General features: G+C 33.9%; 1 protein-coding gene across 1 annotated transcript in view; it reads left to right on the top strand.

Annotated features, from left to right (window-relative positions):
- The window catches only part of WDR7 (WD repeat domain 7), a gene marked incomplete at its 3' end in the record, with an annotated part of 264,187 nt that overhangs the window by 106,573 nt on the left and 139,507 nt on the right, over positions 1-18,107 (top strand). Inside the window, exons 17-18 of the mRNA XM_024761840.1 lie at positions 14,495-14,613; positions 16,321-16,444. Coding sequence (XP_024617608.1) covers positions 14,495-14,613; positions 16,321-16,444 — 243 coding nt within the window. The remainder of the gene's footprint in view (positions 1-14,494; positions 14,614-16,320; positions 16,445-18,107) is intronic.

Here is an 18,107-nt window from a genome sequence, read left to right as displayed (position 1 = left end):
GAAGGTTGTGCTTGTAAATGGTGACATTGTAGGATGTTCTTTTCTCAAAAAATTTGTTTAAGGTTTTAAAGAGTCAGTGAACAGTTCCGCAAAATTCGTTTGGTGAACAATAGGCCTCCAACTTCATGCCTACAGTTTTCCTCTTTCCTAGAACAAGTCCTCTGCTCTCTTAGCTGATTGTTTGTCCTTACTTTAATATCCTTAAATAGTATACTTGGTTTTTAGTTTTAGGTACTGTGTCGTAGCTTCTCATTATGGAAGATAAGCTACCCCACTCTCTGTGCCACTCCTATCCTTCATTTCCAGCCCCATGTGGTCACCTCTCTTATTCCCCTGTCTTCTCATCAAGCCTTTATACTCATTTTATAATAGTCTATATGAATATATATAAAAGTTTTAATTAGATAACTTTATACTTGTGTATGTGTGAAATACACACAGAAAAGTGCACAAAACAAATATGCAGCTCAGTGATTTTTACAAGCTGAACACCCATGTAACTATATCCCTGGACAAGAAATAGAACATTGCCAGTACTCCTGAAGCCTCCTACATGTTCCCTCCCAATCAGTATACCTTCCTCTTCCAAAGGTAACTACTATCTTGACTTTTAGGAAATCATTTCCTTGCTTTCCTTTATGGTTGTACCACCTAAGTTTAAATCCCTAAACACTATGGTTTAGTTTTGCCTGTGTTTTGAATTTTATATGCGTTCAGTTAGTCATGGAGCATGCATTCTTTTGTGTTTGGCTACTTTTGTGAGATTTATCAGTGTTGTTGCACGTGACTATAGTTTGTTCATTTTCATTGTTCATTTTATTGCTGTATACTATTCTGATGAATGAATAGACCACAATTTTTGGATCCATTTCTTGGTCGATAGAAACTTGGATTACTTCCAGTGTTTCATTTTCATAAATAATTCTGCTATGAACATTCTTGTATTTGAATCTTAGTGTATATTATAAGCGTTTCTGTTGTGTATGTAGCCAAAAGTGGAATTTCTGCATAGATTTATCTTCAGCTTTAATTGTGGATAATGTTAACATGTTTTCCTAAGTGAGAGACATATACATCCATCAAACTGGCTAAGGGGAAAAAGATGGAAATTGTTGTGTTAGCTGGGATATGGATCAGTGAGACCTCTCATATATAGCTGGTAAGATATCCTAGCCAACACTTAATATTTTCCATGTTTTTCACTTTAGCCATTTTGGTATGGCTAGTATATCTGACATATCAGTATTTTCATTCTTGATTAATATTTTTGTGTCCTATTTAAGAAATTACCCTGATATTTCTACTCTGATATGAGGATATTCTTCTTTATTTTCTTTTGGAAGCTTTCTTATTTTACCTTTCTCATTTAGGTCTATAGTCTGCCTAGACCTTAATTTTGTGTATTATGTGAAGCAGGGGTCCTGTTTTGATTTTACTTCCGTATACCAAATTGGTACAGCATGATTTATTAAAGAGATGATTCTTTCCCCACTGCTTTGCAGTGCCATTTTTGTCATAAATATAATGTCCTTATATATGGTAGTCTATTTCTGAGCTGTTTGAGCACTTTGATTTGTTTGTGTATCATTGTGCCTTAATTACTGCAGCTCTGTAATAAGACTTGATATTTAATAGATCAAGTCTTCCCACCCGTTCTTCTTAAAGAATGTCTTGACTATTCTTGTCCTTTTGAATTTCAGTATAAACTTTAGAACTGTTTTATTATTATCACAAAGGCCTATTGTGATTTTAACTTCGATTTTATTGAATTTGTAGATCATTTGGGGGAGAATTATTATCTTAATGGGGTTCACTCATTTAATCCATCAACTTGATATATCTCTACATTTATTTAGGTCTTATTTAGCTATCATAACTCTGTATAGTTTTCTATATAGAGGTCTTATATTTCTTTTGTTAGATTTATTCCTAGATATTAGATTTTTAAAATACTCTATTTAATATCTAACTGATATTAAATTTCTTCATTTTCTGAGCCCCTGATATAGAAATGCAGTTGACTTTTGTATATTGACCTTATGTCAAAGAATCTTGCTAAATTCACCTATTAAAGGTAATACTTTTCTGTAGATTCTTTTGATCATATGGACAATCATATGGAACAACTTTTTTATTTCCAGTATCAAAGGGAGAACTTTTAAGATTTCATAATTATGATAATTCCTATATGCTTTTACAGATAATCTAAGAAATTAACTCTTCTGTTCCTTTGTTAAGTGTTTATCATCAGTGTATGTTGGATTTTATCATGCTTTTTCTGTATCTATTGAGGTGACTATATAATTTCTTTTACTCTATTAATGTGATGAATTTACAACCCAATTTTGCATTCCAGAATAAAACCAATCTTGTGATGTATTATTATCTTATATATTGTTGCATTTAATTTAATATTTTTTATTTAGGAAAACGTTTTCTTCTAATATTTATGTAAGGTTTTGCTTTATTCAAGTTTTGGCAAATGGATTGGGGAACCTTCCTTTTCCATTTTTAGGTAGAATTTGTTTGAGATTGGCATTAATTATTTCATAAATGTGCAGTGGAATTTGCTGGGGTTAGACCTAGAGTTTTCTTTGTGGGGAGTTGTAAAATTCTGGGTTCAGTTTCTCTCATTGTTATAGAACTTCAGATTTTCTGTTTCTTTTTGTGTCAGTTTCATTAAGTAGTACATATTTAGGGATTTTTCTAGTTCTAAATTTTCAAATGTGTTTGCATTTGAAAAGATAACATCTTATCTTTTTAATTTCTGTAGTATCTGTGGTGATGTCTCCATTTTTATTCCTGATGTTAATCATTTGTAGCTTTCTTTTTCCTTGATCAGTCTTACTGGGGCTTTATCAATCTTTTTAATCCATAGTGCCTTTGTTTATCCTTTCGAACGCATATTTTTTCCTGTTTCACTAAATTCCGCTCTTCTCCCACTTCCTTGGGATTCAATATGCTGTTATTATTAATTTTTTTAATAAGTTTATTTATTTTATTTATTTCTGACTGCATTGGGTCTTTGTTGCTGTGTGTTATGGCTAGTTATGGCTAGCGGGGGCTACTCTTCATTGCGGTGCGGGGGCTACTCTTCATTGCGGTGCGCGGGCTTCTCATTGTGGTGGCTTCTCTTGTTGCAGAGCACGGGCTCTAGGCACGCGGGCTTAAGTAGTTGTGGCTCGTGGGCTCTAGAACACAGACTCAGTAGTTGTGGCACACAGGCTTAGTTGCTCTGTGGCATGTGGGATCTTCCCGGACCAGGGTTCAAACTCATGTCCCCTGCATTGGCAGGCGTAAAAAAAAAAAAAAAGGTCTACAGTAACAACTGTTGGCAAGGATGTAGAGAAAAAGGAACACTTTTACACTGTTGGTGGTAATATAAATTGTTGCAGCCACTATGGAAAACAGTATGGAGTTTCCTCAAAAAACTAAAAATAGAACTACCATATGATGCAACAATTCCACTTCTGGGTATAAATCCAGAAAAAACCAGAAACACTCATTCAAAAAGATATATGTACCACAATGTTCAATAGCAACACTATTTACCATAGCCAAGATATGGACGCAATCCATGTGTCCATCAACAGACAAATGGATAAAGAAGATGTGGTGTATATATATACATACACACAATGGAATATTATTCAGCCTTAAAAATGAATGAAATTCTGCCAGTTGCCACAATGTGGATGGACCTAGAGGATATTATGCTCAGTGAAATAAATCAGACAAAGACAACATAAATCAGTGATATGTGGAATCTAAAAAATAAAGTATATAGCAAAACAGAAACATACAGATAGAAAATAATATTGTGGTTACCAGTGGGGAGAGAGAAGGGAGGAAGGGCAAGATAGGGGTATGGGATTAAGAGGCACAAACTACTATGTATAAAATAGATGAGCAATGTTGAAAAACCCACCCAAGGTAAAAGCGAACTGCCAACTGTCACATCTTGTTTCAGGTTATAAGTTGTCCTCTGGATGACCCAAAATAATTTCCTTACATAATATTATAAAATTCCCACCAAGCTCTAGGACTTACGATTCTTGACCTATTTGTATTTTAGCCTGTATATTTATACACATATAGAATTACTCTAAAATGTCAGTAAATTGAATCACCATCAGAAAATATTTGCCGGTTACCTAATTGACTATGATACCATACAAAAGACACGTAAAATTTACTGCAGAATCAATGTTGTATTCTAACCTAAGATCTGGATATATGCTCCCACAAAGCAGTAATGAGAATGAGATAGTCTGTAAACTGGCATCAGTTTAAACTAATTAGCTTAAAATGACATAGCAATTTAGAATCAAATACCATCCTCGGTCTACAGCATGTACAGCATTTATTGTACACCTGTTATGTGGCATGATTTTTTTTTAATTTATTTTATTTATTTATTTTTGGCTGCATTGGGTCTGCGTTGCTGTGCTTGGGCTTTCTCTAGTTGTGGCTAGCGGGGGCTACTCTTCATTGCGGTGCGGGGGCTACTCTTCATTGCGGTGCGCGGGCTTCTCATTGTGGTGGCTTCTCTTGTTGCAGAGCACGGGCTCTAGGCACGCGGGCTTAAGTACTTGTGGCTCGCGGGCTCTAGAACACAGACTCAGTAGTTGTGGCACACAGGCTTAGTTGCTCTGTGGCATGTGGGGTCTTCCCGGTATTCTTAACCACTGCGCCACCAGGGAAGTCCAGTTATTATTAATTTTTAAAAACTTTTTACGATTGATGGTTACTTACTGATGTTGAATTGAAGTTAGAGCAGACATCCTTGCCTCATTCCCAATCTTAGGGATAAAGCATTCAGTCTTTTACTATTAAGTATGATGTTAGCTATAAGTCTTTCTTAGATGAGCTGGATGTTGAGGAAGTTCCCTCCTATTCCTAGTTTGCTGAGATTTTAAAATTATGAATGGATGTTAGATTTTGTCAGATGATTTTTCTGCATCCATTGAAATTATCAAATGAATTTTCTCCTTTATTTTCTCAGTAAGTCCAAGAACATTGACTTCTGAATTTTAAGAAACCTTGCAATCCTGGGGTAGATCACACTTGGTCATGATGAATTATCCTTTTTATAGATTATTGGATATAATTTGCTAAAATTTTGTTAAGAGTTTTTATGTGTATGATCATGAGGGATTTGGGTCTAGAGTTTTTCATTTCAATAATGTGTTTGTTCAATTTTGGTAACAGGATAATGCTGGTCTCACAGAATGACTTAGGATGTTATCCCTTTTCTTGTGTTTTCTGGAAGGGCATGTGTAGAATTGATACTATTTTTTACTTGTTTGATCTGTTTTACCAGTGAAAATATGTGGGCATAGGGTTTTCTTTATGGGAAGATTTTTTTAACTACAAATTTAAATGGTTTAATAGATATAGAGCTATTTAGGTGTTTTTTTTTTTTTTAATTCATCTTGGGTGAACTTTGGTAATTTGTGTCAAATTTATTGGCAAAAAGTTGTTTAATATTCTCTTATTTTCCTTTCAATATCATATCTGTAGGATTTGAAATGACATCCCCTATCTCATTTCTATTATTCATAACTTATGTTTTTTCTCTTTTTTCTTGATCAGTCTAGCCAGTAACTTAGCAGTTTTGTAGTTCTTAACCAGCTTTGGGTTTCATCAATTTTTAATGTTGTTCTTCTGTTTTCTATTTCGTTTATTTCTGCTTTGCTTGTTATTATTTCACTTCTTTTCCTTTAAATTTGCTTGTATTTTTTTTTTTTTTTTTTTTTTTTTTTTTTTTTTTGCGGTACGCGGGCCTCTCACCTCTGTGGCTCCTCCCGTTGCGGAGCACAGGCTCCAGACGCGCAGGCTCGGCGGCCATGGCTCACGGGCCCAGCCGCTCAGCGGCATGTGGGATCTTCCCGGACCAGGGCACGAACCCGTGTCCCCTGCATCGGCAGGCGGACTCCCAACCACTGCGCCACCAGGGAAGCCCTGCTTGTATTTTTTATTTTTATTTTTTTAGAGTAGAACCTGAGGTCATGGATATAAAACTTTTCTTCTTTCCTGATATAGGCAGTCAGCACTACAAATTTACCCTAAGTACAGCTTTAGTAGCATCCCACATATTTCGATATGTTTTCCTTTTACTTTTTCTTTCGACTTTTTCTTTTATCCCTGGGTAATTTATTATTGAGTTAAATTTCCAAGGATCTTTCCAAGGATCTTTCTGCTATTGATTTCTAATTTATGGTCAGATAATATACTTTGTATGGTTTGGATTCTTTGAATATTGAGACTTGTTTTATGGCCCTAAATATGGTCTTTCTTGGTCAGTATACTGTGTGCACTTCAGATGACTGTGTATTCTGCTCTTGTTGGGTGGAGTGTTTTATAAATATCAGGTCACGTTGCTTAAGAGTATTCAAGTTTAGCATATATTAGCTGATTTTTCTGCCCACTTGGTTCTATCGTTTAGATAAGGGTATTGAATTCTGCAGCAGTTGTGGATATGTTTATCCCTCCCTGCATTTCTATCAGTTTTTGCGTAATATATTTTGAAGCTCTCTTTATTGGGTGCATAAACCTTTAGAATTGTTATTTCTTATTGATCAACAATGCATTATATATTTCACCACCATGATGGTATTGAATTTGCCCCCTTGGCCAGATCTGAGGATTTTAAAGTTGGAGTGCTTTAATGTTGCTCCTCTCAGAAGAGCCTTGAGTCTTGAGAGCAGCGAAGAAGGAACTAAAAATTGTCTTTTTCTAAAGCATTTACTTAAGGTGATAGATTTAGGAATTTCCATTTAGAACAGCACAGACGCTTGTCTTATAAAGTAAATGAAGGTTAGCAATCTGTACTGAGAATTACATAGTAAAATGCTTTAGGATGGCATTATAAAACTCATTTTCTATTTGAATATTGAAATGTAATATTTCTTTAACATATATTTGTTAAGCACTTTTGTTTTTCCTCCAAACAACTCTATTTGGGGTACAGAGAGATTAGTCTAGTGTATACTGTCTTGAATAGTTTATGTCTATCTAGAAGATAACACACGAACATAACCAATGTAGGGTAGGAGGTGGTGTTGTACAGATAAAGGGCTTTGATTCCTTGACTGCTCTTCAGCAGAGTATTATTTAGTCTCATCTCTTTACTCTGACTTCTTTTACACTGGTTTTCTTTTAAACATTTTCATCTTTCCTTATGTTTTCTTTTCCTGACTCCCACTGTAGCCCACATTGACTCACAATCTATTTTCAAGTTGGATTGCAAACATGAATATGCTTCTTTTCGATAAACTGTCACTTTATGTTGGTTAATACTTGTTCAGCTCCAAAATAATCTATATGGAATAAAGACTTTAGCTGGGAATTGGACCTTTTACAGGCATTTGGGTCTGAGAATAAAAATGATATAGTTTTGCTAACATGATTTCTCATAAACAATATCAGGGTATTTCATGGGCAAATAATTTCTTCACAAGAAGTTTATTTTGTCTAGCAGTTGGCTTGTTAATTCAGTGTTTTACAATAATTAACATTTACTGACAGTCGTACTTTTTGATAGAGACAGTATTCATTGATTAGATACTTGATTTTGCAGTTTATAAAATATCTCACTTGAGGAAGGGATCAGAGATGTCAACCAAGTAAATTTTTGTTCATGGTCATACATCCCTGAGTCTGCCCATGGCTTTAGGCTTTTCTATATTCTGACATATTGTACTTCTCTTTATCAATGCAGTAATTTCACAGCGAAAGTCTTTGGTCTGTGCCTCTTGTGCTTATCTTGACTGTGACCATATCTTTACGTTAATGGTTACATCTTTACTCAGGGGTAGGTGTGGAGGTAAGTCTAGGCAACTTAAAGTTATGTTACATTATTTGCAATTTTATTTTTAAGAAGTGGATCCAATTTAGGTTGTCTAAACTTAGAAGTAAGAGGTAGTTGTTCCTAAATTATAACCAATAGTTACTCACCATCCTTTTCCAGGATCTATAGCAAAAAACTAGGAGTACCCATGTCAGGCTAACGAAGAGGCCTGCAAATCCCTTAAAATTTTGTGTTTGAACTTATGTGCCCTTTAAAAAAAATTGCTATAGCTATAATTTAATTGCAGAAGCTCTAACTTTGGTCTGCTTTGGAAGCTCAGAGGGCAGGGCTGTTTTTTCTTTTTTGTTCACTGATCTGTCACAAGTGCTTGGAACAGTGGCTGGTACATAGAAGGAGCTCAGTAAACATTTGTTGATTGAATGAATCTATAGATACCTACTCTTTATGCTTCTAGAGTCAATATGTCAATAACTAGGAGCTGAGGCTGTAAGGGCTGACAAGAGATCCCTGCCTTCAGGGAGCTTGTATCTAGTGGAGGAGATCCAGAGGAGTGCAGTTTATGATTTTAGCTGGCTGCTTATTTGCTTTTCCTACCAGAGTCTGAGTACTTTGAGAGCAGCATCTTGGTCTAATCTTTATGTTTTTATATGCTTAGCTTAGTACCTGGCATGGAGTAGGCACTGATTACATTAATCAAATGAAAGAAAATTTTGATAGCCTTCATATGTCTAATTCAAGTTAGTCTTTATATTATAATTTTATCTTTCACTATGATGAACTCTCTCCACATGGTTTTTATCTTGCTCATTTATTTATTTTGCATGTTAATGGAGACCTTTTACAAAAGGTTGTGTTTCTTTTGGTTTTTCTTTGTTTTGACTCTTTGGTTGAAGTTATAGGCCAACATGAAACTATCACTCCCTCTGAACTTACTCCAATTCTAATGTAATCCAGTGGTGATCTAGAGGCGAAGTAGAGTAACTGTATTTTTTAAACATTATCAACACTTTCGTATTTTGCCTTGATGCATATCTGTCTGTTTGTCAGAGTACCATCTTGGGCTGTTTACTCATTCTGATTTACGGTAGCTCCTCCTCCTTTCTACTTCCTGGAGCTTTGTGTTCCCTTAGTGCCCTTAGCTATTTGTGCTCTTCTCTTACCGTGTTTTAAGGGTATCCTTTTTTCTTTATGATGTTTGGTTAATGATTTATCCTAATGCTTCATGTTGATTTAAAAGATGATGAGAATGCCTGTCTACCCAAGATAAAAGTGTAGACATAAAAGAAGTTTACAGAAAGGCAGATGTTGCTCTAAGATCTCTGTATTAGGTGGCATACCCAGTGTGGAAGGCCTTTGTATTAAGTACATGGTGACTGACTCTATTTCCTCATTGCTAATTTTTTCATGTTTTCTCCTCCTCTATCCTCTCCCTCTCAAAGCTTCATGATTCTCATATAACACTCCAGATAAAGTGATTCATTGTAAAATAATTTTATCTATCTTTTTAGTGTTTAGCTTTGAAAAAACTTCCTTTTTCAGCGTTGCATTTGGTTTTCTGTACCTTCTAGGTTATCTTTTTTTTTCTTCTGAAAAGTGTATTGAGAGGGCCATTTGTGTATATCTGCCGGGAGGGTAATGAGGTTTAGACCAATATGTAGGGAGCACTTGCTACCAAAAGTATGTTTGCTTTCTCCCCTATATAGATTTTTCATATCACAATGGCGATTGGCAAAAATGGAGCTTAGATTTAGATTTCAAAGGAAGACTGAGGTAGACCTGTTCAAAGACAGAAACCATGGCTATTGTCATTTTGAATACTTCTATATATGCCATTTAAAGGGAAACCAGAGCATATGTGTGCACATATATGTTGTCACACATGTTTATCTTCGTCTGTCTTTTCATGTGAGAGTAAGCCGTTGTGAAGAGGCTCTTAGCTGCAACATTACCTAAAGAACTTTCTCAGGTAAAATAAGAGAACTTGTGTCAGTTCTGTCACCATTTTGAAGCTGGGCTGAGACTATTTTCCCTTGTGTTTTACTGATCCTTAATAAGAGGAGCAAATTGGTATGAGGAGCAAAAAGTTGACATGGCAGCTTTTCTATTACAAGAAATTAAATGCTTGCTTATGATTTATGGTATAAATCTTCGATGTTCAGTGCCATACATAAATTATTCAGATTTATTATGTGTCATTAAATCTTGAGCTTTTTATTATGGTAGTGTACTTTTTTCTTCTAATTTCTATTGCTGACTTTTCTATATGTGGACAGTTTTTAAAGCTGTAGTAGAGTTTAATTTCAGTATTCTCAATGAATTATGAAAACAGTTCTAGATTCTGCAGTTTCAGTTATGAGGTAGTCTGACTAAAGTATTTCTTGATGATGATGCAGAGATTTTTAAAGCATAGTAAATCTGATTCCTTGATTTCTATTACAGTATTTTTTTAATTTTAAGTGCCCACAGAATTTATTAAAGGAAAGTGTAAAAGGCTTTTTCTACATTGCAATACCATTTAAACAGGACTCCAGAAATATAATACTCAGAGCATCTGTTTATTTCTCTCATTACAAATAAAGCTATATATGTTGAACATTATTCTATTAAGACATATTCTAGCAGTTTTGCCAGTAGCATTTCTAGTGTCCTTTTGACTTGTGATTTAGGGAAAACATTATAGTTTAATCCCACTCCTTATTTGACCTAGCTAGGGAAATGATCACTGATTCCTAAACTTTGGTTTGTTTGTATTGAATTTTTTCACCTTACCATTCTAGTGTCCTTTCAGAATTAATGATAAAGTCAGACAAAGTTAACCCAGACTTTTCAGAAATAATAATTTCTCCTTTATTTAAAGTGAAATTATAGAAAACCCCAGCTGTTGGAAACCACCAGAGGAACTTGCTCAACAATTTTGGTGGCATGAAAGCTAAAACCTGTAAATTTACTCCTTGCCACCAAAGGCTTACCAACTTTTTGCATGGGTAATGGAATATTTTATAGGCCATAATTACTGAATTTGTATTTTAAAACGATTTAAAAATGAGAAATTATTCAATGGAATATATAGAAATATTGCAGATTACTTTGCAAGATTACAATGGAATTCTTAGATCTTATGAAATATACAATTGAGAGTAATTCTAATACTTTCATAAGTATAACATTATAAAGTACTTGTAATTTCACAAGGAACAAAAAACAGGTCTGTTATAATAAAAAGAATGATAATTTCCCAGATAAAATTTTCATGTGTGCAAGAGGTGCTTCTTAGGGTATATGGAGTTGGATTTCCTGTTTTTTATTACTGCTCATATACTTCTTTTAGTTCTCCGGTTTACCTCACACGTGTCTGATTGACATTATGATGCATTCGTGAGGAAATTATGAAAAGTTGTTTCATGCAACTGTCCTGTAGTTACAAAAGAACTTCACTGCATGAAAAGCAAACATATCATTCAGCAGACAATGCTTAATCTGTTCAGGAGCCCAAACCTATTGCTGTTCAAGGACAGAAGAAAGGAGAGGGATTAATTTGAAGATGCTTGTGCATGACATATGGTAATTTCTCCATAGGAAGGAAGTGTCAAATGGTGACCTCTAAATCTTAACGTTGACCTTCAGTTGTAGAATGTGTGCTCCATACGGTCCTTTTGCCTTTTCATGTGATAATTTAAGCTGAACATTTTCCTGGTAACATAACTTTTTGGGGGGGAGGGTGGGTGTTGTTCCATCTATTCTATAAGGATTATAGCATTCACAGTAATTATTTTAGGATATAAAGCATTTGTATCATAAAAATATTTTTTAAACTGAAGAATGGAGTTATGTTAGGAGTCTTCTAACAAGAGTTAAGTATATTTAATTTAACTTTAAATTGTTATATTTTAAAAGTTGTATTTTACAAGTTGGTATAATTTAAATTGAGTTTTTATAAAATGAGTAATAAATTGAAATGATCTCAGTGAATATTGGTTGGAGAGATTACAAAATAATTTAGGCATAATGTTAGGAAATAAATTATTAGAAAAAAATGTAACTGACAATCCGAAGACCAAAATAAACTTTTCATCATGTGATACATTTTAAAAATTGAATTACATTTTTGTGAATTCTTAATATGTTTATTGTCATTTTTTTCATTGTAGCCTTAGTTATTTTAGAACTTCTTTTTATATTAGATGACACATCATTCAACTATAAATAGATTTTGGTTTGAACTACACTGTGATTGCTATTCAATAAAATATATCATTTTACTGCCATAATCCTTAATAATCATACCTCTCTGATTAAAGCATCATTTTTCAGTTCTACATTTACTATATTTTGCCAACCTTGTTTTTTAGTATTCACTAACACTGAGCTTTTTTTCAGAAACCACTGTATCTCAATTCTCTCCCCTTTTATTTCTTCTATTTTCTGCTGCAAGTTGCTGCACCTGTCGTTTCTGCTCGGTCTGATGCTGATCACTCTGGCTCTGACTCTGCTTCTACTCCTGCTTTACATACCTGTTTCTTAGTAAATGAAGGTATTCTCTCTCAACTTTCTAACAACTTTCTTTCAATCTGTGCTTTATTCTAGTATATGTTCTTTTTATCTAATTTATACATTCATCTGCTTTGTTATGTGTGAGATCCTAAAGTTTCCATTTTATAACTTGATTTGCTAATGTCAGTAATAAGGGTCGATTATAAAAATGTAATGTTATTCCTGGCTGGTATAAACCATGTTTCCTGTAATCTAGAAGGCTATTAAAGGAGTGCAAAGATGCTAATCTATGATATGAAGTAGGCATTAAAAAGGGGGTTGGTTTTCATGATGATGTTTGCCATGTGATCTCTGGTGTTAGAGCTAATTAATTTATTTTACATGTATCATTACTCTGTGACAGACACTCTTTATTCTCTGTACACAACATGTGCCCTGGTTAGAGGGGAAAGTATTTTTGGAGCTCTGAAAATGTTAATGGAATCTACAAACCTTTATTCCCCAAGAGCTATCTAGGATTATTTATACTGACTGGAAGCTTAACGGAACTTGTGAGCTGTGAGTTATATCCAGTCTCTTCATTGTGGGCTCAATCTTCACCAGTTTATATAATATAAAAATGAATAAATTTACAAAATCTCATATGTAACCCAGAATGATTCTAACTCTTCACTAAAAGCAATAATGCCAGTCTATTCAAACAGAAAGAGTGATACAATATCTATAAAATACAGAGCCCATGTTCTAAGTATCATTCCTTCGGAAAGAAAACATGGTACCGTAAAAGTATAACACATTTTTTGTTTGGTTTCCTTGTCATAGACCTGTACTAAGGTTTGTATGTTAAGATTGGATTTTAGCAAAAATAATTAGGGTCATATTTGTTAAGCTATTGTGAAAGGTAGTAATTCGTTGATTCAAAAACAAGCTGTTGACTTTGGACCATGGTGAGAATCATCTTCATATTAAAATTTAGCTCATTAATACACTTCATACTTTTATGAGACATTAAAACATTTAAGGAGTTACTAGGTAGTAATTTGTTTATATATATTTGTGTATGTATGTATGTATATATATGCCTCTGTTGAAAATAAATTATAATCTAAAATGTGTGTGCTCATCACCTTAATTAATGTAATTATATATTCTTAGTTGTTGAGAATTTCCTTACTGAAAAGGTGAATCTTTACATAGGTAGCTTGTCTCTCTCGCTCTCTCTCACTCATACCCTCTTTAACAATCCCAATAATCATTTTGAGTTTTATGGTAGGGTTTTTGTTGTTTTTGTTTTAGAATACTACAGCCTAGATTATTTCAGAACACTGATTTGCTAAAATTTTGTGGTCACAGATAACTCACCTTGTAATATGAACACTTTTAAAATAGGGTGGAAATGATTACTTGAGAATGTCTGGATACTAGTACTTTTAAGTATTGCAGTGGTTTACATTGTTATCTTTATATAATCAGTTTCCATATTGTGGAATAGAATTTTGGAAAAAACAACTTTTATTCCCATAGATTAGAGTTAATGATACTTAAAATTTTATAAATTTTAGATTGTTCTTATTTTGGGGAATGTAGGAATTCAATTTTTCCTTTCAAACTTGGTGTTAGTTTACTTAAGTTATGATTGTGACTAAACTTCTGATTCATTTTGTAAGAAAAGGGATCAATAAGTACGTTAATTAAAGGCCCTCTGACAGAGAATAGAAAACATCTCTGTTGACTGATACGAAGATAATACCAGATGGCCAGGCCTTAAGTGACATGAACTTATCTTTGGATATCTGTGTGAGTGCCCTTTTAACTGTTAGTAGGTTCGAATCTAGAGCTCTGGTATGTGTTTATTTCTGTGCTTTTCTAAACCTGAATATATGTCTTATTTTAGAGGGCATGTTTAGAAATGTGTTTTTCTTGTGGAATTGGTATATACTTAATGTGGAAATTTATTTTTATTTGTTTTAAAACTTTTAGAGTTCTTAGAGCTGAAATTCAAGAGGAAATACATTTAGAAATGAAATACATTTGTTATATCTTTGTACAAAATATCTAATAATAAATTGAAATCATAACATAATTGAGCATATCTCCCCTTTTTGGTTTAGGTTTGGTGTACTTACATGCAGAAAAATATTGGAATTAGGGGGAATACCAAAGCATTTATAATATATTACATTTTAACAGGATGGAGTCAGTTGGCTGCTATGCATTGTGTTATGCTGCCAGACCTGCTGGGATTGGACAGATTTAGGCCCCCGCTTCTAGAGATGCTGGCTCGGAGATGGCAAGATCGATGCTTGGAGGTAATATCGAGGTGATGTGGATAGAAAACAAAAACATTAAAAAGGCACTGGACACGTGTAAATTTGAAGCAGAAATGTTATTTTTATCTAACTTCTTATCACCTGTTTATTATGTGATAGAAAATATGGATCCAATGATTCTAAACAGTAATGTTTCAACTTGCATATTTGTTTACTTTTTTTTTAATCTAGTGAGTATTTGATCAAAAGTTTTATATACTTATGGAACAGTTTCTTAAGTATTGATTTCTGTGCAGATCATACACATACATACACACACACATACATACAGCCCACCTCCGCCCCAGATTGCACATTCAGGTATAATCACATCAATCAAATTCTAAGTGAATAACCATAGTCCAGTGGAAGGTCCTGTGTTATAATAGAAGGGGAGGGTCTTTGGAATTAGAAGAGACCTGGGTTTAAAAATCAGTTCTGCCAGTTATTAACTTTGTGACCCTAGGCGATGTACTTAACCTATTTGAAGCTCATTTGTAAAGTGGGGATAATAATATATTCCTCACAGGATTGCTGTCAGGATCAAATAAGATAATGCAAGTAGCACAGTAAGTACAGAACCTGACACATGGTAGGAGCTCAGTAAATGGTAGCTGTTATTTTGTGTTAATGGACTTGTGTGGTATTAGATATTGCTTGCAATATAATATCACCAGGGATTTGGAAATGTTTTATGGAGATTTTGCTTATTATAGCATTTGACCCATATAGCTATAGCAGTTTATGTCATTGAAAAGTTTTAATTTACCAAATTTAAGTAGCATCCTGTCCCTTTCCTGGTCTCCCTTCCCTCAACTCCAAGTGGAATTGCAGCATACTGAAATGTTCATGGTTTTGCATTTGAATAATGTTTGAATTCACTTCAAAAGTTAGTTATAGTTAAAAACAATTTTTATTTGAATTCTTATCAGGTGCTACCGAGTTATCTCTTCAATTATAAATACTCAATAAATTGATTGGTACATACCTTGACAGTTGTCTAGCTTCTTTGAACCAATGGGTGTGGCACTTTGGCCAAAATAAAACAAAACTAAACTAAAACTGCAACATAAAAGTGTGTGCCATGTTGAAAGAAAAATTGAGATAATATAATTTTGAAAAATAGTTTCCTTTTATAGAATTAATGCCATTTCATAGGAATATATTTGCTTGTTTGTTGAAAACAAATTGTTTAAGCCAGTCTTAGGTATACGTGAATTGCGTGGATTAATACATATATGTTTGTGTAAGCAATATCTGTTTAACATTATAATAGAAAGAAATCCACTAGACAAGGTTAAATTTCTTCAGGCTGAAAGAGAAAACATTTAATAATTCTAACAGTGATTTTTTAACAATAATATTTATATGGAAATTAAAAAAATTTTAAATGCCAAATTAAAGTACAAAAATATTTTTGTGCAAGCCTTGGAAAATGAAGTTTTAAACCCCAAACTGATTAAACGTTCAAACATTATTCTATTAGTGTTATTTTTAAGTGAGATCATTAACTGAAAATCTTTGATTTGCTTGCATCCAGTTTATTCAACTTTAGTACTTACTTCATTGTTTGGTTAGTAATATTTCTCATGTAAATAAATGTGGTTTGTATATTTTCTAGCTTTCTTTCATTATGAACTTGCTCGTGTTTAAACACCTCACTCACTGGTCTGCTTCCGTTATTTGCATTTGGTTCTGTGGTCTTAGGTCAGAGAAGCCGCACAGGCCCTGCTTCTAGCAGAACTGAGAAGAATTGAGCAGGCGGGACGGAAGGAGGCCATTGATACCTGGGCTCCTTACTTACCTCAGTACATGGACCACGTCATGTCACGTAAGAGCTCTCATGTTTTTCTACAAAGCTTTTCATGCATGTGTAGGAAAGTACCAAAACTTGCACTTATGCTTGCTACTGCCTATTACCAAAAGTGAATCATTGACCTTAAGGTGAAAACAGGGGATCCTCAAATTCTGCTCATTCATTTTCTGAATCCTTACGGTTTGGAGTTTGGTTTTGTAAAAAGTTATGTAAAATAAATATCTAAATGTTCACAAATTCACTGACCCTTATAAAGTTAACCCTGAATCGAAAATTCTACCCTGTTAACACTAGCATCTGTCTCTGCCTATTATTATGATTGTGGGTACCAACTTTTTAGATATTGATCTGATATGTAAGTACAAATACAAGGCAGATCATTCCAAGTGGAAGTTGGAATTGTGAATCCTTAAGAATCACCTGGTAGGTTTAGACCAGTTGAAAAAGAGAAAAATAGCAAGGATTTTGACTGAAGAATCTTTCAAAAGAGTATAATTTCAATGGACTGGGAAAGATCATGGGAAAAATTGTTGACATTCTGGAATAGGTTTTGTAAAGTAAAACCTTTGCAATTATCCTGCTAGGTCTAAAGTGCATTGAAGAAAAGTTACAGTGTGCTGTGATAATTTTTTTCTTTTTAGGAAAAGTATGCTTCATTCCCAACTCATCATTTAATTCGTTCTTTATTCTTCTAAAGAAGAATTCAGAATTAAAAGTTTAACCTGTTATACTGTGTATAAGATAAATCAATTTCATTTTTTTAAAAGGATAAAGTCTCAATGAATCTTAAAAAAAACTTTTTTACTGTGGAAATTTGTCCTGGGTATAGGTGCATTCATTTTAAGTGACCTTTTGTCAATACCAGTTATTCTCATTTATGAGATACTCATTATACATGTCAAGACAAACAATACATGATTGTATAAGATAGAAAATGAAAATAAGGTTCAAAAAGGGTTATAATTGTTATAACTGGTATAAGTCTACCAGATGTTTGCCAGTGGTGAGTATAGTGGTTGTTTAATTTAGTATGTGACCTTGGACACTTAACCTTTTTTCAGCCTCAGTTTTGTCACAGATGAAATGAAGATGATATAGTAGGACTTTATAGGATTATTTTGAGTATGTAGTGAGTGAATCTTTGTGAAGCACATGGAACAGTACCTAAGCAGTCGTAAGCTCTATATATTTGTTAAATAAACACATTGATAATCTATAAAAATGCAAATATATGTTTCACATATAACCAAAACATCACACATTAACAACTCTAGTTACAAATTCTTTAACCTAAATAGGTAACAGACTGTTTACTGAGAGAGTATTGGTTTTTATTTGCTTACTGGGAACTTTTCTATTTTAATAAAAGGAAATTAAGTTAAAAATCCCAGGGTCTTTAGACATATGGACTCTATGTAAGGTATTCGGCTTAAAGTTCTTATTTAAGTATGTATAGGTTTAAAATTTTGTAGAATATAAAAAAAAAATTGGGGGGCTTCCCTGGTGGCGCAGTGGTTGAGAGTCCGCCTGCCAATGCAGGGGACACGGGTTCGTGCCCTGGTCCGGGAAGATCCCATATGCCGCGGAGCGGCTGGGCCCGTGAGCCATGGCCGCTGAGCCTGCGCGTCCGGAGCCAACGGGAGAGGCCACAACAGTGAGAGGCCCGCGTACCGCAAAA

The sequence above is a fragment of the Neophocaena asiaeorientalis genome, unplaced genomic scaffold, assembly GCF_003031525.2.
Source record: "Neophocaena asiaeorientalis asiaeorientalis breed wild unplaced genomic scaffold, Neophocaena_asiaeorientalis_V1.1 scaffold1217, whole genome shotgun sequence".
NCBI lineage: Eukaryota > Metazoa > Chordata > Mammalia > Artiodactyla > Phocoenidae > Neophocaena > Neophocaena asiaeorientalis.
This window is presented reverse-complemented; position numbering and strand designations above follow the sequence as displayed.